General features: G+C 44.3%; 2 protein-coding genes across 4 annotated transcripts; one reads left to right on the plus strand and one right to left on the minus strand.

Moving 5' to 3' along the window:
* Positions 1-5,831: 5,831 nt before the first annotated feature.
* Positions 5,832-10,067, minus strand: eef1akmt2 (EEF1A lysine methyltransferase 2). 2 transcript variants are annotated; one of them, XM_080016937.1, is made up of 7 exons: positions 9,949-10,067; positions 9,628-9,693; positions 9,097-9,211; positions 8,459-8,566; positions 7,145-7,361; positions 6,425-6,557; positions 5,910-6,029 (listed from the first exon to the last, which is right to left on the minus strand). In XM_080016937.1, the coding sequence occupies exons 1-7, from the start codon at positions 10,056-10,058 to the stop codon at positions 6,023-6,025; spliced, it is 756 nt and encodes a 251-aa protein (XP_079873063.1). In that variant the 5' UTR covers positions 10,059-10,067; the 3' UTR covers positions 5,910-6,022. The 2 variants fall into 2 exon arrangements, with proteins under 2 accessions (XP_079873064.1, XP_079873063.1); XM_080016938.1 differs by lacking the exon at positions 6,425-6,557 and having other exon boundaries at positions 5,832-6,029.
* A 173-nt stretch (positions 10,068-10,240) lies between these two features.
* On the plus strand, positions 10,241-21,079 carry abraxas2 (abraxas 2, BRISC complex subunit). 2 transcript variants are annotated; one of them, XM_080016199.1, is made up of 9 exons: positions 10,241-10,329; positions 12,351-12,441; positions 13,354-13,390; positions 14,023-14,089; positions 15,075-15,265; positions 15,477-15,599; positions 17,581-17,665; positions 17,792-17,909; positions 18,115-21,079. In XM_080016199.1, exons 1-9 carry the CDS (start codon positions 10,258-10,260, stop codon positions 18,696-18,698), a joined length of 1,368 nt encoding a protein of 455 aa, XP_079872325.1. In that variant the 5' UTR covers positions 10,241-10,257; the 3' UTR covers positions 18,699-21,079. The 2 variants fall into 2 exon arrangements, with proteins under 2 accessions (XP_079872325.1, XP_079872326.1); XM_080016200.1 differs by having other exon boundaries at positions 15,480-15,599.
* The last annotated feature ends 220 nt before the right edge of the window (positions 21,080-21,299 follow it).

The following is a 21,299-nucleotide window of genomic DNA, read 5'->3' on the forward strand; positions in this document are numbered from 1 at the left end:
ATAGTGAGCCATGAAGTTCCACAGCAACACCCGGTCTACGCTGTCAAATGCCTTTTCAAAGTCAATGAAATTGACATAGACAGGGGTGTTCCATCCTATGGACTGCTCGATGATGATCCTGAGGGTGGCAATTTGGTCACTGCACGATCTTCCGTTCTGGAAACCAGCATGGTTCTCTCTCAGTCTTTCATCAGCCCCCTTCCGCAGCCTCTCCAAGATAATGCGATTGAACACTTTGCCAGATGTTGATAGCAGCATGATACCTCTGTAGTTCTTACACTCCCTGAGGTCTCCTTTCTTGGGTACAATTGCAATGAGGCCGTCCTTCCAGTCCATTGGCATGATCTCTTCCTCCCAAATAGTTTGATCAGCTGGTGAAGCATGGTAGTTGAGGTTTCAAGAGCAGCTTGTAAGGCCTCTGCAGGGATCTCGTCTGGCCCTTCCGCCGTGCCACGGCGCAATCCCTTTATTGCCTATTTACTTCAGATCTTGTTGGGGGATCGCAGCTTACCTCCAGCATCTGAGCAGCTGGTGGGATCTGTAACGTCTGGACAGGGAGCTGTCTGTTGAGCTGTTCCCTGAAGTGCTCCCTCCATCTTTTCTGCTGTTCTTCCTTGGTGGTCAAGAGTTGCCTCTGCTTGTTGAGGATCTGTGTGCTTGTCCGCCTAAACTTGCCTGCTAGTTTCTTTGTGGTCAGGTAGAGATCCTTTAGGTTTTTCTTTGAGGCTGCGACCTCCGCTTGCTGTGCCAAGTCTTCAATGTAATTTATTTTGTCCCGTTGAGCGTTTTTTTTCAGCTCCTTGTTTGCAGCTTCATAATCTCCATGGGCTGCCACCTTTTGGGCTTGTGTTTTGCAGTTGTTTTTTGTGTGTTTTTTTTACCCTCCTGTCTTCTATTCTTTTCAGTGTTTCTGTTGGCAACCACGGCTTGTGGTGTGTTTTCTTCCTCCCCAACTCTTCTGAACAGGTCTCCTTCCATCTGTTTTTCAGGCATTTCCAATGCTCCTCCATTGGTGTTTTGTCCTCTTCTTTCATGACTTGGAACCTGTTCTGTAGGGTGGTTTGGTACAGGTCAGTTGTTCCTATGTCCTGGAAGAGCTGGATATTGAATTTGACTCTGTTGTCACAGAGGTTGTTGCAGCGTTTCAGCTTCAGTTGTATTTTAGCTGGCAGTAGGTGGTGGTCTGACCCGGCGTCTGCTCCCCTCTTCACTCGAACATCCAAGAGAGAGCGTCTGAACTTCCTGTTTATGCATATGTGGTCGATCTGGTTTTCAGCAGTGTGGTCAGGTGATTCCCAAGTGGCTTTGTGGGTGGGTTTATGGGGAAAGAGTGTTCCTCCTATGACCAGGTTGTTGTCTGCACAGACATCAGCAAAGATCTCTCTGTTCTTGTTCATGGTGCCAATTCCTTGCTTTCCCTTTACCAGATGGTATCCACTGTTGTCCATTCCCACCTTTGCATTCATGTCTCCCATGAGCACAATGATGTCTCTTGCTGGTCTGGAGTATCTGTTGCAGTTGATTGTAGAAGTTGTCCTTTGATTCCTCATCGGCATTGTTGGTAGGTGCATAGCATTGTATGACTTGAAGCTTGATTCTTTTCTATGTGGTTTGGAATCGCGCAGTGATGATTCTGGAGTTGATTGGCTCCCAACTGGTGAGGCACCTCTGTGCTTCTTTGGAGAGCATAAATTCTACTCCCTCCGTGTGTGGTGCCTTATCATTCGGATGTCCAGAGTATAATATGGTCTCACTGGTTGCTAGTCTGACTTCTCCTGTCTGTATCCATCTGGTTTCACACAGACCGAGGACAGAGATCTTGTACCTCCTCATCTCTTCTGCAATGACTGACATTTTCCCTGCTTGGTACATGTTCCTGATGTTCCAGGTTGCGATGTCAGTAGGTTGCCTAGAGGATAGAAGATTCCGCCGCAAGCATGTCTGCCTGAAGAGTCGTCTTCTCCTAGGCTTCTGGGTTTTTTACTCATCATCAATGTTTCTGTAATCGTTTATATCCACGTCACGGGGAGCTTCACCAGAGCCCTGTTGGTCAGCATTACCTGTTTCCACCTCTCACGATGAGGACGTAGGGATGGGTTTTGAGAGGTTTACAGCATGGAGTGAAATGCTTTTATTTTTTTGGCAAACTCCAGAGACTGGCCCTCCCGCGATGGAAAACCCTGTTGCTAAACGGAATGTAATGTCATTTAATAAGTCACAGAAAATCCTATTACTGTAGCAGACCACCAAACAGCTTTTCAGGAAGATGGAGTAGAAAACAAACAACAAAAAAAATATTTGCTGTATCGCACTCGAGAGGCTAGAATGAAAGAACAGCATTCACGACGGTAGCACGGCCGGGCGTATGATACCAGATCTTACACCATGACACTTTGGATGCAACGCAGCCTCAAAGCAGGCGTAGCTTCACGCATGTCGTAACCCAGAGGAAATGAATGTGCTGACGACTGCAAATCGGCTTCAACACTCAGATCAACACCGGGGTGGGAACTCTCGGTGAGTTTCGATTCAAACATGTTTCTGTGAAGTGGATTGTGCGATATAATAGCCGGTGACAGTTCCCATTTTCCCCTGCCATGCAGGGAAAAGCGTCTCCTCCAAAAAGGGCAAATTCCTGTCCCCACTCGAATGACTTCTTCTTGAAACAACGTCGATCGGGACATTTTTTCCCGCCCATCCGCCGGCTCAACTCCGGACGTTTTGTGTGAACATCTTCCTGACGTGACAAACAAACCCCTGTGAAGCAGCTGGGGTCAGATTACCACCTGGTATTATGCACGCTGATTTGCGTGCATAATACCTTCAGCAGCACCATCGCCACTCAATAACATGCATTCACTAACAGGGAATGCATGTTATTGAGAAAAAAAAACAAAAAAAAAAAACACCAAGGATCCACTGGAAAATATGACAGAGAAGAAAACATGAGCCGACCGTGGCAGACGCGATTGCGGTGCATCTCCAGAACGCCGTATTTGTGTCTCCATTGCCTAGCAACGGCACCTGCGCAGGGAAGTGAGTAGGCCGCGCACAACAATGACATTGTTCTGTGGAAGACGCCACGGGCCGCGGCTGCCAAGGCTAACGACGTGTCTAGGCAGCGGAGTGAGAGTCGATGGGGACGCTCTCGATCCAAGTCAGGATCCGGGGCGGGGTCACGGGTGGGGTCATTTTTCTTCAGCTGGAGCGATAGGGCGCCGCAGGAATGACTCCTAAAACCCAGAAAACGAGTTGGCGTTTTCGCACATACTGACCCTTGTCCCCGGGTCAATTATTATTATTATAATTTTTTTTTAATGGGTTTTTGGTTCCATGCCTTGAAATAAGGTAAGAGATTTTCAAGTTTTGTTCTACGATATAAAATACATAAATTCCCCACTCGTGAATTTTGAAGCTTTTGGGGACATTAAACATCATCGACTCAGTTGTCCGCCTCCACAGCCCCCAGTCGTGTTCGTACTCGCGCTCTTGCACTGCTGTTCTTACGCAAACGTTTCAGGCTTTTGCAGAATAGGTAAGCGCACAAAATCGAATTCCAAGATGGAGGCTTAATGGTGGTGGTGGTGACGGTGAAGTCAAGCCAGCGTGGTGTAGTGCCTTGACCAGCTAACGTCAGCTTTTTACTTCTGGGGATTGCAATTACGCTTCAAAAATCATTAAGGTGGTGTTTGTCTGAGAAGATTATCTTACTGAACAAAACGTCAAAAGTATCATAAATTTTTCTTTCGCCACAGAGCTTATTTTATTCAATAATCCAAAAGTGTCCATTCTAAAGTGTAACAGCAATTTCTCTAATTGGTAGAGTACGCTGTTACCATGGAAATGTTGACCGCACCCGCGACCGTCACTGTCGGCTGATGAGTTACAACTGAAATGAAAAACTATATACGCCCATCTGCCACAACATTAAAACCCACTGACAGGTGAAGTGAATAACATTGCTCATCTTGTTCCAATGGCTCCTGTCAAGGGGTGCGATATATGAGGCAGCAAGTGAACAGTCAGTTGTTGAAGTTGGTGTTGGTAGCAGGAAAAATGGGCAAGCGTAAGGATCTGAGCCACTTTGAAAAGGACCAAACTATGATGTCTAGATGACTGGGTCAGAGCATCTCCAAAACGCCAGGTCTTGGGGGGTGTTCCCGGTATGCAGTGGTTAGTACCTACCAACAGTGGTCCAAGGAAGGACAACCGGTGAACCTACGACAGGGTCATGGGGCCCAAGGCTCACTGATGCGCATGGGGAGTGAAGTGTAGCCCGTCTGTTCCGATCCCACAGAAGAGCTACTGTAGCACAAATTGGTGAAAACGTTAATACTGCTATGATAGAAAGGTGTCAGAACACACAGTGCATCACAGCTTGCTGCGCATGGGAGTGGTCAGTGTCCATGCTGACCCCTGTCCAACACATAGCACCTACAATGGATACGTGAGCGTCAGAACTGGACTACGGAGGAACGGAAGGTGTCCTGGTCTGATGAATCGCCTTTTCTTCTACTTCGTGGAATCGGAATCAGATTGTGTGGGATGTGCTGGAAGAGCAAGCCCGAGCAATGGGGGCCCCACCTCGCAACTTCCAGGACTTAAAGGATCTGCTGCTCAGGTCTTGGTGCCAGATACCACAGGACACCTTCTGAGGTCTTGTGGAGTCCATGCCTCCACGGTCACAGCTGTTTTGGCGGCACAAGGGGGAGCTGCACAATGTTTTATTGTTGTGGCAGATCGGTGTATCCACACACAGCACAAACTACAGTAGTACTAATAGTACTACTACTAACTAATAGTAGTAACACTATTATTAAAAATATAAACACAAAGGTTAAATTCAAGAAGAAGCACCCTAAACTATTGTTTGGTTGGAAGTCGTTGGAAATTCACAATTCTTTATGGGATGAGTAGTTCCTTCATTCTCAATTGTTTTCTTTTTTTGCTCTGAATCAAATGTTTTATGGTCATGATTCATCTCGTAGTTTGCCGGCTTGATTACGGGCTTAAAACTCTTTGTAGAAGGATTTTCTGAAACATCAATGGAGTGAATGAATGGGAATTTCACTTAAAAAAAAAAAAAAAAAAAAAAAGTGGGCGGTCACTGTCACTGTTGGGCTCTACATCTCATTTCATGGGAACGTCAGAGTCAATGTTAGCGCAATAGCTGCGCTTGCAAATTCTGAACTTTGCTTTGAGTGCGTTGCCCTGTAAATTTCCAGGCCGCAATGCTTGTGAACTTTTGAATGTGTTTGTTTACCCAACAACTCGCCTCAGTATCAGCGGCTCCTATTGGGTCACTGCCCTGGATTCTCTGAGGCAACCGACGGACGTCGACAGGCGAGAGTTGAGAAAGCAAATGACACAACGCCTTCCCTCTCCCCACAGCGACCACGCCCTGCGTCCATAACGACACCATCAAAATACCACTGGTACAGCAGATCCAACATGTGGACAGGTTTCTTTCTGACGCGCTGTTGTAGGCGGGGCACTTATTGTTTCAATCTTTACTCTTCTCGACCAGATTACAACACGGACAGCCAAAAAGTATACAAAAGTATACAGGGGTGAGGAGATAAATATGACATGGTTCATTCATACAGAACACGGCATCCCTGCGGAATGCAACCCTCCTTCTCATAAAGCACAAAGTAATGCACATATGTACATTTGATTCAATACAAGATCGGTAGAAGAAAAGAGTTGATGCATTTCTACTTGTTAAGTTCCAAGTTTGAGAAATGGCCCCCTCTACTGTGTGACAGAATACACATAATTCTTAGGTAGGGGGGAAAAAAAACGACAAATACACTATTTGTTACAAAGGCATGCATTTAATTAACAAAGTTGCAAGAAAATTAAGAATACACGTACATATTTATAATAAATCTGTTTCAAATATACACGTTTCCTCCAAAATGTCATGAATCACCGTAGTCGCTTGAAGATGAGAGCGGTCACGCTGTTGCCCGTCTTGCCACCAAACTGGAAGGTGGGCGTTGGCAGCTCCTTAACGAATTCAAAACCTATGGGACAACACAGAAATGTGTGAAAACATGCAGGACGTGTGGGCTATGTACAGACGTAACGTTATCTTCCCGATGCCGGAAAATACAGTCGGCGTGACAGGGGACATCCCCAGGGCTTTAGCCCAGATCGTCCTTTGTCAGATGGGTCACATGAAACCAACATAAAACATGTCCGATATCAATTGATACAGTCACAGAGAATGTGAGATAATTATTTTAAATATTAAAGTACACATTGCCTACTATATGGCCCACTATGACATGTTAACTATGACATTATGGCGCCGTGCACCAGCAAAATACTCTCATACTGTCCAGCTTTAACATTGCATAGTATAAAAGAAGTACATTAATTTGAGGATTTGTCATATTATATTATTAGTGTTGCCCACTCTGCATCCACTGCAGCCTGGTCAACTTGGAAGGGGGATTCCTCCCTCTGTGACCCCTTCGCAAGGTTTCTTCCTTTTCTGAAGAGGTCTTCCTTACCCGCATGAGGTGAAGACCAGGGGATGCTGTTGATTCCTGTGGGAAATATGGGCTTTGAAGCCCTTTGAGACTGTACTGTGATTAAGGGCTATACTGTATATATAAACTTAATTTGACAAATTTTTGTGTTTTTTCTGTGCTTTTGCTTTTTTTAATAAAAAATTCATTACAGTAACACATCTCAACGATTAAAGGTCGCTGTTACGGTAATAAATGAAGAACACACAATGGTAAAATGGCCAAACACACAAGTTTAACAAATACAGTAAAAACAATGTATACTCCATCACTAAATCCCCACACTACACTTTCTATTGTCACGTTTACAATTAATATTTCTTTCAAAAATATGAGCTACTACATTGTTACAGTTATGTAGGGGTATATTACCATAACAATGTATTTTTGCAGGACACGTTACCGTATTTTTTTTTATAAGCACAGAAAAACCCCAAAAACAATTTCAGTTTAAAACAACTAAGTGGGCTATATAGTACGCATTATGTACATGAGTATTTTGATTATTTTTTTGTGTATAAATGTGTATAAATATAATTTGGACATGTTTTATGGTGGTGTCATGAGAATGACCCAGATACTGACTGAACAAAAGGTTAATTTACCTAAACGGAACCTCTGCAGCAGCTGCTCTTTTGTCCAGTTACAGGAGGTAATGACAAAATATCCTTCTCCTTTAAGGGCGTTACTTAGGGCTTGGACGTAGCGCGCTTTGCCTTCCGTGGCGTTGTCCGGATTCAGGCTGATGGCGTCGAAAGTTCCTTTATCGATGCAGACGTCAAAGCCCCTCAGTTCCCCAGAACAGCTCAAAAAGTCGGCGCCCTGTGATGGGAAAATGAAATGGAACGAAGAGGTTAGCCTTGTCGTGTCCATTAAATTGCCATTGGCAGTTTTGAAATTGATAGAAAAGAGAAATAAAATTAATAGTAAAAGCTCCCTGACGTCACTGTACATTGCGCTCTGGCTGAAGCACCTCTAAAATGACATTGACATAAAAGTTTTTAGCATGCTCAGGACATCACTTGCAATTGATTGAATTGCCACCTTTTAAAATTCCATTGTAAATCATTGGATTTATTATAGCAAAAAACCTGCTGCATTCTGATTCAATCTATCCTTACTTTATAAAATATTAAGGCGCTACTGAGTCAACCGAGGATAAAATTCAGTCTAGACCAAAGCTGCTTTCACACATGCACTGCAACCCTGAAATTATCCGGACATTACCCGGATGAGCTGTACGTGTGAACGCAAATGTCTGAATCATTTGACCCGGACTTTACCCAGCGAGCACCCCAGTACAAAGTCTGTGTCACGTCTGACTCTGCATGTGTGAAAAGAGCAGGTGATTGCCCAGAGGATTTGCAACGAGTGAGTCGCGTGTTGATGATGTCTCACTTCATCATGTTATTTACCTTCGTGTGGATCCTCGTGCATGGAGCGTAGCTGCTGCGTACTCCTTTATGCTTTCTTTATTATCCCTTTCCACTCCCTTGTTTAAATTGTGGATGATTCCAAATACATGGAGTATAAACAGAAAAAAAAAAAGCCCAACTCCTGACAAGTCTGTCGCCTCGTCCTCCATCTTGGGTGTGCTGTAAGACTCGTGTCACGTCCTGCCTCCTGCACGCTCTACCCAGGCTCCGCCCTTCGCCTAAACCAAACAGATTATTTCCAGGTGGTGTAAAAGCGTCTGACACGGAAAATCACCGTTTTTTTTGCTACATCTATGCAAAACGTAACTCATGATATTGTCCGGATAATGTCCTGAGCGCATGTACGAAAGCAGATTAACAGGGAAAGATTTACTTCGTTTGGACGTTTATTATTATTATTATTATAATAATATATATTATAATGTTATTAATAATAATAATAATAGACTTACAGTTTACAATAAGCTGTCATTATGAACCCACCTTTACAGTTACGTTGGCCAAGTTCTCGGCCTGCAGGACACTTCTGGCAAACTCGACAGACGCAGCGGAATAATCTATTCCTGTAAGATCCGTATAGCCTTCTTTAGCCTTGAACAGAACAAATGAAAAGGTTGTTGGCCATTAAGTTAACATAAAAATATAACAGCTGATGAGCATGAAATTATGTAGAGAGCAGAGTTTCCATTATCCGGTAATTACCGGTTTTTCTGTTCATCCGTTGAAGCCCGACATACTTCAATATCTCTGGTCATAAGGTCCAGTGAAAATAATTAATGTCCGGTGAAATTATTTGATTATAAACCGTAATATTTATTTATTTTTCAAACAGCGCAAACTGACGGGACATATTTTATTTTGAATATTCAATAAAAAAATATACAGTGTATTATACATCAACATGCATTTATGATTTCATTCTCTATATAGGCTCCCCATCAATTGTTTTTAAGCTTAATAAACACAGACAATATTTGAATCTGTCCAGAATCTGTCCCATTTGTCCCGGGAATTTCAATCTTCCAGGACACGTTGACCGGCAGCACTTTGTTCTAACGGAAACTCTGGTGGACTGGGAAATAAAACGAATGTTTCCACAGAGATTCCTGCTCTATAAATACCAGCTCAACCAGCAGGACTCCGTTTCCAGTTCCAATGTCAAGAATGGCGGCGTTTTTGGGGATTTTAGCTTGGTCCATCCACCGGAGCACGCGGCCCATGCTTTCCTCACCAAACCTTGCAAAAAGAAAACGATTAAAAAAAATATATATATATATATATATCAAAAAGTCAGACTTCAGCCTCTTGCTAACAGAGAGCACATGAAGTATTTTAAAGTGCCAATCCATAAAACCGTCTTGGGTGGATTCGACTGGTAACCTGAGGTGGTATGGGCATTATTTTTCATCCGAGGGCGCTGTTCAAATTTGCGAATCAGGGCATTCTTCCCGGGAAAGGCGGACCCCGCCACCGACGAGAGAACGCCACATGGGCTATAGCGGCGCGCCCGCGTATCGCTAACACACTCGATGGCGGCGTCTCAATAAAAAAAATAAATAAAAAATAAAGGATCGAAAGGGGTATTTTTGAACCAAATAATCTGACGGATTACCACTTCAGCGTGAGTTCCAACAGGAGCCCGGCGTACTCACCAGATCTCGCCGACGTCTCCGATGTCTTTGAACGTCTCAAACTCTCTTCGGTACGTGTCGTCCCAGCTGTCAACAACAATAAAGACGATTGCAATGGATGAACGACAACGCGCTCTGCCACCAAGGACACTTGAAAAGTAGTATAACCGACGCACACATTACAACATATTAGTTTTATATTGTATGACTGTGTCTGACGAAGCAGTCCGGCGTTTAGGGAAATCGCTGCACTTTTAGCTAGCTTGAGACTGGCTCTTGGTCCTACGGCGTTTTATCCTGAGATCTATCTATGTGTTTTATAAACACATCGATTGCGCGTACTATTCCTTTGTTCCGAGCCGCGAACGGTCGAAATCCTCTTCTGTTTCCAGGTCGTCGTTTAGTCCTGGAGCGTTTCCACAGCCGTGTGTGCGCTCCGCGGCGTCCTCCATGCCGGAGAGCGTGGCCGATGACTACAGCTCCCACAAGCCCATGCTCTACGCCGGAGTGGCGAGGGGCGAGCCCCTCCGCCTACATTTCCCACAAGCCCCGGCGGCGCGGTACCTTGCAGCAGCGGCCCCGCGCGCGCGCGCGGGGTGGTGGTGGGGGGTGGGGGGCGGGTGCGGCGGGGCTGACGGGGATGTTTCCATCATGGCGGCTTCCATTTCGGGTTATACTTTTAGTTCTGTGTGTTATCACAGCGCCAACAGCAACTCGGACCACGTGAGTACGTTAGGCGTTGTCGGCGGGCTCTGGCGCGGCCCCTTTGCGCCTCGGGAGCCGCGTCGGTCGCCCGCCGCCGCCGCCAGTCCGTGTTGTTTTCCAGCGCCGCCGTCCTGTCGCTGGCTGGCTAGCTTGCGCCGCACCGCACCGCTCGGCTCGGCCGGAGCGATCGGTGCAGATGTCCCGCCGATGACGTTTATCGCTTGGGTTAATGTCTCGTTTTTCTTTTAACGTGTGAGGAGCAGTGTAAAGCAGTTTAAAACTCTCCGGTGACGGGGGGTTGGACTGGTGTTTCGAACTACGTCAACACAGGAATGGTCGTTCGGCAAGTTTTGGTCCCGGGAAGTAGCCTGTAGCTACAGGGGCTAAGTAGACCCACTTCCGGGTGTCACTGCCGATAGATAGATGGATGGATGGAAATACAGAGATATTAATAGACACTTTATTTATTCCTCCGAGGGAAATTGCGTTGTTTCAGCAGCTCACATTCAAACAATACGCAATAATGATAAAGTAATAGGCATGTAAAAATGGATTTGAAAACAACGTGTGTTTTTGTAAATTACGGCTGTTTTGTCATGTATGTCATTGCTGCTGCAACACTGGAGTTTCCCTTTGGGGATTAAAGTACCTTTATCTTAAAAAGAAATCGGCAATTAACCCCCAAAGTGACAATCTACAATACAATTTCACCAATACTACTGATACTACATAATAAAAAAATGGCAATAAACCTAAAAATAAACAATAAACCTCTTGATCAACAATTGACATTGTCAAAAATTGGAAGTTGTGCACGGTCGCATGCATCTCTACGATAAAATATGTACATATACTGTGTACCAAGGAGGAAAACAACATTTTCATAACTGTAGTATACTAAACATTATTGCAAAAGCTTTAACAGCCCCCTGGCTGACTCAGGTCGCCCATGTGGATAACTAGTCCGTCCTACAGTAGGAAATGTGATCTGCTCTCTTCAGATCCACATAGGATTCCGTGTCTACTCACTATTGACTGGCAGCCAACCAGCTTTACGCTAGTGGCTGCACCGGTCGGTCCTGTCAAACAAAGTGGGTGGGGCCTTTTGGCCATATTTACTGTTTGCCGCGTTCTAACATTTGCCACCTTCTAAAGTAATTTCCCCCTGGGATTATTAGTATTTCTGATTCTGGACATTTCACAGGGGTAATTCTAAGCTATAATAGTGGAATGATGATTGTCATGTTTTCAGTTTCCCTAAAGCTTATTCTCTTGTATTACAGTGGATTGAAACTCATCTTAAGAGGCTTTTATAAGTTGCTAACGATGACTTGATCTGCATTCTTCACATAGCATTGAAAGGCGAGACTGTTCCTCGTCATTCTACTTAGTTTGGTTTTTAACCTGTGCTGTCCACCAGCAGTGCATACAACAACATTTGTGTGCTGTAGCATCCAGGACAGTTGATCTGGAAGTGGAGTTCCAATTCCCAACTTGCAATGGCAATCGTTATCACCAAAAAAAAAACGTTTACAACAACTCCGTCCTTTGTATAACCTGTAGAATGTCAAAAGTAAATAACCTATTTTTTTTTGTCATTTATGGCCGCCATCAACCCCCTTCTCCAGTGGAAAACCATATTGTTTTGATCAGATAAACAACCAATCATTGCTTCTGCAAGAGGGAGATAATTCCCACAAGTGATGCATATAAACATCAACAAGACAGTGGCAAAATCGGAACAGCTAAGGCTTGAAACTCAAAGAGGCTTTTATTATTATTATTATTATTATTTATTATTATTATAATAAGTTTCTCTGGATGACTCCTTTGTCTGCATTCTTCACATAGCATAAGAAGGCGAGACTGTTACAGCTGTTTTGTAGAGGACTCCTCATTAGCACTTATTCCTTCTGGACAGCGTCTTACTGATACTAATACAGTTGACATACACAGATACATCTTTTATGCTAAATCTTGCGTCAATGGTTCCATATTATTCCATATACTCTGAAATTTGATGAAGTGTTTCTTTACAGGAGGGTTTCCTACTAGGTGAAGTAAGGCAGGAGGAGACTGTCAGCATTAGCGACACCCAGATCAGCAGTGCGGAATTGCTACAGGTAGTAGGTAAGCACCCAGATAACAATGAATTTTGAGCATTCTAACGAGTTAAGCGTGTCGTCACAATAGTCCTCAATCTCCTCAATTGTAGCCTGTGTCTGTGCCTGTGCAGAAACCCGGTCAACCAGACCACCAGGTGACCACCAAGTTTTATAGATCACTTATTGAGAATGTTTTAACCTTTGCGCTGACTATTTGCTTAGGCAAACTTAGAATTAAGAGCAGAGGCCCGTCGTTTTGAAGTTGTCAGTATATGGCCCGGAAGATTATTGGTGAGCAGGTGTCCATGTGAGCAGACACTTTTGTCTGTCTGGCAGAAGGCAAGGAAAATTGCCAGTTTTACTTTACCGCTCCCTTTATGGGTAATCCCAGCTGTTCCTTCAGGACAAAGGTTCAGACACCACACAGCCAGGTGCAATCATTACAAACACACTTCATTTGCACACTAAGTGAGTCCTGCACAGGCACTTTTCTTCACACAGCTTTAGATTCAATCTTTTAACATATTGTTTCCCTTAATTAATTGCCTAATGGGTAATGGGATAATTGCCAATTTTTATTATTAATGTAAACAATTCCTATATAGTTCATTTTCTATTTTTATCTGACAAATGTTCAGATTCATGTTATTTGTCTGTGTTGTGTTCGATCAAAGTCAGTTTCCTACATGGTCCACTGAATATCTGAACTAAACAAATTAGCATCCTATTGAAAGTAGCTTAAGAGTGAAATGCCTCGACCAACAAGATCAACTGCTCGGAACATGAAATAAAACCCACACTTAATTAAAAGAAAATATCTCAACAACTAGCAACAAATGCTTTTGACTTAATTCTTTAACTGTGCTACAAAGCGTAAAATAAGGTATTAAATATCTGAATGTTATGCTTAATCATTTGTCACCTTTTTTCTCAACAGAAATCCATAACCATGACCCCTGTGCACAATTATTTAGGTAAGATATGAGCCTTAACATATCAACAGCTGACTTCCAAACATGTATATTTTTATGGTGGGAGGTAATATGTGTATAGCATTTCTCTCCTTGCAGAGTCACTATTAAGGAGAGAAACGATCTGGTGCTTCCTACCAACTGGAGACTAAATAGTAATTTTTAAGTTAATTTTAAGTCTTTACATTTCCATGGTTTGAACCATGCGTGCCTCTAATTGAGGCAGTATTTTTTACCAAGACACTAAATCCCCGTCTACTCCGTGGATGCAATTTTGCAGTCTGATCCCCTGCTCTGCCCGAAGTACATAGACAATTCCTCCCTCCACCTGGGATTGGTAACAATAATGTTTCCCATATTCTCACTTTTTCTCCTTGTTTGGTGTTTTGTGGCACTGTGGATTTTAGCAGCTTGAAACAATGAGTGACATTTAAGCTTGAAGGGCCTTGCCAGGAATACTTCATTTAGTTTCCATTAGTAAATAAAGCATCCAACATTGGACAGTAGATGGCCCTATCCCTCAAAGTTTCACAGTGTACAAGCTAAGACAAGGAAGGGTATTGTGCTAACAGTGCTATAGGTAGCCTGGACAGGGTGACATTTTTTAATTTCTGACCCTTTGCATTTTTTTACAGCTTTTATGACTATGCGGGCAAAGTTGACGAAGAAAGTCTCAATAGAATTCTTAAAGACAGGCGGAAAGTAAGTCTACTTTTTTGTTCTTGTTGTTCAAGTTTCTCTGTCAGAATTTGTGGTTTTCTGTCCTTAAACACGGACAACATTTTCTCCTCCAAAGAACAATTTCAAATATGTCCAGTTGTGTATTGAATTTTTTAACGGTCCAAAGAAATAAGCATTCATTTCCTCAACTGTGACAGTTGAAACTTTTTAGCATAACCTGACACCTTTTGGCACAGTTTTTGCTAGCAAAACCATATTCGACGACAGCATATGTGATTAGCACATTTTCGAATGTGATAATGTGTCCATTATATCAATTACATCATATTTCACCTTTGGAGAATTTCACCAGTCTTATTCCTTAAAGAGACGACGATGACACTCCCACCATTTACATTTCAGTGTGCATGTTTTTTTATGTAGAAGAGACCGCACACACACAAACATACACCGATCGATCAGCCACAACATTAAAACCAATGACAGGTGGCAGGCATCTTTCAAGGGGTGGGATGTATGAGGCAGCAAGTGAACAGTCAGTTGTTGAAGTTGATGTGTTGGAAGCAGGAAAAATGGTCAAGCGTAAGGATCTGAGCCACTTCGACAAGGACCAAACTGTGATGTCTAGACGACTGGGTCAGAGCATCTCCAAAACGCCAGGTCTTGTGGGGTGTTCCCGGTATTCAGTGGTTAGTACCTACCAAAACTGGTCCAAGGAAGGACAACCAGTGAACCGGTGACAGGGTCATGGGGCCCAAGTCTCATTGATGCACGTGGGGAGTGAAGTGTAGCCGGTCTGGTCCGATCCCACAGAAGAGCTACTGTAGCACAAATTGATGAAAAAGTTAATGCTGCTATGATAGAAAGGTGTCAGGACACACAGTGCATCACAGCTTGCTGCATATTTGGCTGTTTAGCCGCAGACCGGTCAGAGTGTACGTGCTGACCAAGTTTTAAAAATGTTAAATGACCCCCCCTCTCTCTCTTGTGTCCTTGGCCTGTGCAGCATGTCATTGGTTGGTACCGGTTCAGAAGGAACACGCAGCAGCAGATGTCGTTCAGGGAACAGATCATCCACAAGCAGCTGACCCAGCTGCTGGGGGTGCCAGACCTAGTCTTCCTACTTTTCAGCTTCATCTCAACAGCCAATAGCTCAACTCACGCTCTGGAGTATGTGCTCTTTCGGCCCAACCGCAGGTAATCCCCATATGCTCACAATCTACGCACTTATTTTAAGGATCAAAAAAGCATCTATGTTCATTTATAAAGACTCTATGATGACAGCCATCCATAGAGGACCATTGTCTTATAGTTTTGGCATTCATCACTGCACTGCTTTTGAGACTTTACTTTTGCCTTTGTCTAATGAGTAAATACCTTTCTGTGCTAAATGGCTGCCTTTACCTAGCAGGTACAACCAGAGGATCACCCTCACAATCCCAAATCTTGGAAATACCAGCCAGCAGGAATACAAAGTCTCCTCAGTGCCCAACACCTCACTCAACTATGCCAAGGTTATCAAAGAGCATGGGTAAGCTGGTGATCCCATTCACTTTCACTCCCACTTTTTCCGTACATACACAACATGGCCAAAGCGATGTGGACGGGAGACCACTTCACACTTGTGTGTGACGGGTGTGTTCAGATCACAGAGACGTGCTATCTCCATACACAATCCTTTGTTGTAGAAATGGCTGTTCATAATATTTCTGCCCAATCAACGATATGGTATTGTTTAGGCGAAACAACAGCTCAGCAGCGTGGTAGGACACAATTGCACAGAGCAGATGCTGGAGCGCTCGGTAGAGAACACTGTCTGGACCCGTTGAACAATGGCTTCGACTTACGGTTGGAACAAGACCTGTTTGGTGGAAGCCTCGTAAAATGGGTTAGGGTTAGGGTTCTACGGCTGAGAGGGATGCAAATTAAAAAAAAAAATTGTGGGGGGGGAATTGAAGAAGAAAAATTTATATTGTGACAATGGCAATATTTAAACTTGCGGAAGACGTTAGGTATGGGCATGAGTACTTCATTTGGACGTCAGTGTTCGTTCAAAGTATAGAGTTATTACATTTTTAGGGTGCTTAAAATTATGTTTGTGAAACTGATCGCATTACTTTAAATAATATATAATCCAGTCACACACCATTAATTCATTTTAAACAGTTTATTGTAAATATAGCATTTTCATTTTGTTACTCTGTTTCGTTTAACAGCTTAGCTTACCGCGTCCTGGGTTTGGGGACCCTTACCCTCTTAAGTGCCTGAAATAAAAAGCAAGAGTGGTTACACGTTTCACCCCCAATGAGTTGTATTTAAGGAATAGATTGTATAGCCTATTTTTCTTTTAATATGCAACAAATGTTTTTTTTTTATATATTATTTTATTGCTTTTTGTAAAAAGGGAAAGTTATTTTAACTGATAGTATTATTAGGACAAAATTCTTATTGTCGGTTAAATGGTTTATTATTAACATCCCTAATGGCTCGGCAGCGGAACGCTAGCCTAGGGTCGCAATGCCAAGCGTCGGCTGGAGAGGTGTAAAGCTCATCGTCATTTTGGATTCTGCTGCGGTGGGAATCGGCCCGATGGATGAATATGGGTTTTGTTGACGCTGGAGGGAACGATACACGACCAAGTGCGCAGATCCAACTGTGCTTCCGTCCTTTCATCTTTGTGGCAACAGTTTGCGGATAAAACCGGCCCTTTCCTGTTCCAGCACCACAATGAGCTGCCACGCACAAAGCGAGGCTGTGCAGAAACGGTTCATTGTTGAATAACTTAATTGGCCTACGCAAAGTCCCGACCTCAACCAAATCAAACACCTTTGGGACGAATTGGCATGCCAACTGTGAGCCGGGCCTAATCGCCCTCACTAATGCTCTCGTGGCTGAACGAAAGGAAAATCTCCGCGGTCTTGTCCCGACATCAAGTGGAAATCCTTTCCCAGAAGAGTTGAGGCTGTTGCAGCAGCCACTACGTATGAACGGCCATGGTTTGATGTTCAACAAGCAGGTGTCCACGTACTTTGGGCCACGTAGTGTCTTATTTCTGTGCGTGTGCAAGGGCCCGACCTTTGCACTCGGAGCTGTGTCTCCAAGCGGTGTTCTCATGTGTCGGTGGATAAAGGGTGATGCCCGTGGGCGGCGTGAACGGTGGCGTCTTGACATTCTGCGAGTGCCATCGCTTGTCCTTTTGTCCAGAGCCTCCACGCTGTGTCTGTTCCAGCAGAGTGGGCCCGCCGCCTGTGCCGTGACGTTATTGTCATTTGAGAGTGTGAAGGGATTTGGCTGCACTTGTCCTGATAAGATCACTTCACTCCTTCTATCTGTGTCCGTTATCGCTCCGGCTGATAGAAGTGATATCTCGGTTTGACAGATTGTCTATTTTCATCAAGCCTTATTTTCACGCATCTGCTTTTCTGCGATATTGCTCCGGTGTGTGCTGTGCTCACAAAATTGCACCTGTCCGATATCAAAATGGAAACGTTGAAATCCGTAAACCTTTCCAGGGCCGAGTTCTTTGATAAGGACGGTGTGATGAAGGATATCCGAACAATATTTCAAGTCTACAGTGCGCTACAAGATAAAGTGCAGGTGAGACCCAGAGTTGGACGGTGTTATTGTTCAGCCCAGAGAGAACAATGTCATTTAAGCTGATTGTGTTCCTGGTTGAACTTACAAATCCTCCCCCCCTTCCTCCTCCTCCCCCTCCTCCCAAAGGCTGTCTGTGGGGAGGTTGAACAAAGTGAACGTGTGAAAGAGAAGATTCAAGATGAGGTGAACAACCTCAAACAACAAATTTCTCTCAGGAAACAGAAGACGGCAGACGAAGAGAGAAGTAGGGTTTCTTATATGGCTTCTTTTCATTTGTATGATTTTGTGTTTTAGCATGCCCTTTTTGTTTTTTGAGCTTGAAGAGTGTGTGTGTGTGTGTGTGTGTGTGTGTGTGTGTGTGTGTGTGTGTGTGTGTGTGTGTGTGTGTGTGTGTGTGTGTGTGTGTGTGTGTGTGTGTGTGTGTGTGTGTGTGTGTGTGTCTCTCCCAGGTCTTCAGGAGGCCCAGCATGCTGAGGCCCATCCTTCATTGCTAGAGGAGAGCGCGGAACCCTCGGATTCCTCCTTCCTCTCCAGGATCACCTTCCAGACGCCCACCGCCCCGGAGAGGCCCGGCACCTCTCCAAACCCCCCGTCGTACTCCGACCTCCTGTCCCACGATGACTCCCTGCTCTCCTCCTCCTCCTCCCCCACCACCAATGCTGCTCTGCTTCCCCGGCCCCAGGCCGTGGGCTCCCCGGGCCACCCCACCCCTGCCTCGCTGGGACTAGGACTGGGTCTGGGGCTCGGGCTGGGCCTCGGAGCCGGCTCTAGCCCCGGCCCCCCGTCTAGCGCCCCATATCTCGGCAACGGGGACGGCTCGAGCTCCGACTCCCTGGACAGGCAAGCTGCGGGGCAGGAGGATGACGACGAGGAGGATGATGATGACGATGATGACGATGAGGATAGTAGCGAGTATGAGAACTTAGTGAGTGAAGCCGCTCTCTTGCCGGCAGTCTCTGCCACTATTTTAGCCCAAGGCCGCCCGTCAGCCCTCGGCCCAGACGGAGACGCCCGTGGCTCACAGACCTCATAGATGCACGCCACCGTGTGGGGAAAGGGACAGGAATCGCTGTTGCACCGAGCAGTGTTGCATATCAATCAGTGAATCGAAGGCGGACGCCGCCCGTGTGGCGGAGGCAGCGCCGGCCCTGAAAGTGAAAGTTATCCACAGGTGGCGTTCCGCTGTGTGTATTTCTTTTCATCTTAGTTTGAGCTCCATTTTAAGGGGGGAAAACTCGCTGGGCTTTGCAGACCTAACAGGTAGCAACTGGAGAAATGTTGTTTAAAAAAAAAAAAAATTATAATAATAATCTGGTCACTCCAAATTGGATTTGTCTTGATTATTATTTTTTTTTTAAGTGTGGGAGGTGGATGATGGAACAAAATAAATGGACCTCTTGGTACGAGACAGACTTTAACTCCACTATCACTGGATCATGCTAATTCACATCGTCATTAGCGACTCTGAGCACCCAACGATACCATTACCTCTTGCACTGATTTTGCCTTCAATTTATTTAAAGAAAGAAAAGACGCAAAGTGAAAAGAAGTTAGCGTGTAATGCGGTTATGTCCTTTATTTTGAATTGAAAAGATATATATGTAAACTATAATTTCTTTAAGCTGCACAGTTCTGACATTTTATTTTGGACTCTCCATTATGACATATTTTCATGTAAGCACACGGTTATGTCGAATTAATAATACAGTTGCCTATTTAGAAAAATAGATTCCAATCAACATTTAACCTGCCACTGCTATCTATAATGGGTGCTTCTATAGTTTATTTCTGCCCAGAATCTCCATCACTTACTCTTAATGATGGCTCCTTCTCGGATAACACAGATATTGTATGCGCTTTGCTGCACTTAGATAAATTAACAGATTTCTTTATTGTGCTTTACCAATGTGATCATGTCGTGCCACTTGAGTAGAACCCCCCCCCCCCCGAGCAGAGCTCGGCTCTGTTCCTGTGCGTTGTATTGGGTTCACAGGGCAACGAAAATGTACTGTAGCTTTACTAACCGGACGCTTAAGTTTTCCCTTCCGACGCTGCTGCGAAACAGAGATCTACCACTCAAACAGCCGAAACTGTGAACTTCTCTGTCCTTCTTCATATAGAAACCTGTCGACTTATTTAAAAGTCACACTGCTCGATTGTCCGGATACGACTAAGGTAATCGTGTGACCACTTCCCTGTTTGCGGCCTTGCTTGTCTCATTAAAGTCACAATGGAAGGCTAACGCCCCCTCCTGTACTGTGTGTATTGTAATCTTCTTAACTGAGGCGGACGCGAGCTGCTGTTCCTGTGGTCACCATCAGATGGTCGACCTCATGCACCGGAAAAAGTAAAAACAACCCCGGCGGGGCAAGCGCGACGTATGAGGGCCTTGTTGACAAAAACAGCGACCTTGGTTGAGTTTACAGTGCCTTCCGTTCAGGACAGCACCACAGGTTCCTAAGTGCACAGGATGACAGAATGCATTTTTAGTTTCTATACTGTAGAAGCATTCATCTACGGCTATGCTGCTGACTACATTTGAACCCCTCGCGCTACACGCCATCATATGTAAGTTGTTGTTCTGTCTCATCGTACACCACTCTCCCTGTTATCTGGTTATTCTCACCTAAGTTTCGATAGCTTTCCAAATGTCTTGCTTGGCTTGCTGCATTATTTAGAACTGGAATTCAATATTCATGTGCTGTACAGGTAGAGGGAATCTTTGCCCCCCCCACCGCCGCCGCCAAAAATAGAAAAAAAAACAAATCCAAGACTCTGGACATTTTGATGGCGTGAACAGGGTAAATAGACCCAGAGAGACTACTGACTTTTGCACCTCAGCTGGAAGGTGTTTGACACCATAACAAGGCTGTCGCAGTCCGTTTGGAAAATACATTGTATTGTAAGAAATTGATAAGGGGGTGCGCTTTACTTTAGAACTAGTTTTGCTTTTTTTTTTTTTGTTTTCTTACTGCGGGAAAATGAGTGACTAAGAAATTTAGGGTTCTCTTAGCACTGAAATATATTTGCCAAATTAATATTGAATGTAAAGTAAATGGGAGCGGGGGCACTTAAACTGTGTATGTGTGTCAGTCATTAGGGGGTTGTGGGATGGGACGGTATAGAATAGACGGTGAGCGTTTTCCTTCTTGCTTACAAATTGAACATTTATAATTGATTTACTGGAGCTGGAGGAAGGAGGTGGCTCTCTCCCAAAGAGGTTCTGACGCCATCCATTTTACCCCAAAGCACAGAATCCTGCCCGTTATCTCTTTGTTGTGATCTGGATGTGTGTATCGGGCAAGGCTACACTGGGGTTTTGATGTTTTTTTGCTGCACAACTTTTTATTTTTATTTTTTTCCCCCACACAGAGGACATGCTCCTAAGATTGGGGGGGTAATTAAATGAGACATGCTTATGATATGTTGTGTCCTGGTTTTCTTCTGTTTTTTTTTACTCACACACTACTCACAAAAATTTTGGGATTTTTGAGTGAAATTTCAGGATGAGCCTAAAATGCACTATAAGTTCAAGTTCAAGTTCAAGTGATTATTTGTCACATACATATACATACGGTCATACATATATGCAGTGAAACCTTTACAGGTGAACTTAATTTGACCTTCTCTAAAC

This window comes from Zeus faber (genome assembly GCF_960531495.2).
Source record: "Zeus faber genome assembly, chromosome: 16".
Lineage (NCBI taxonomy): Eukaryota > Metazoa > Chordata > Actinopteri > Zeiformes > Zeidae > Zeus > Zeus faber.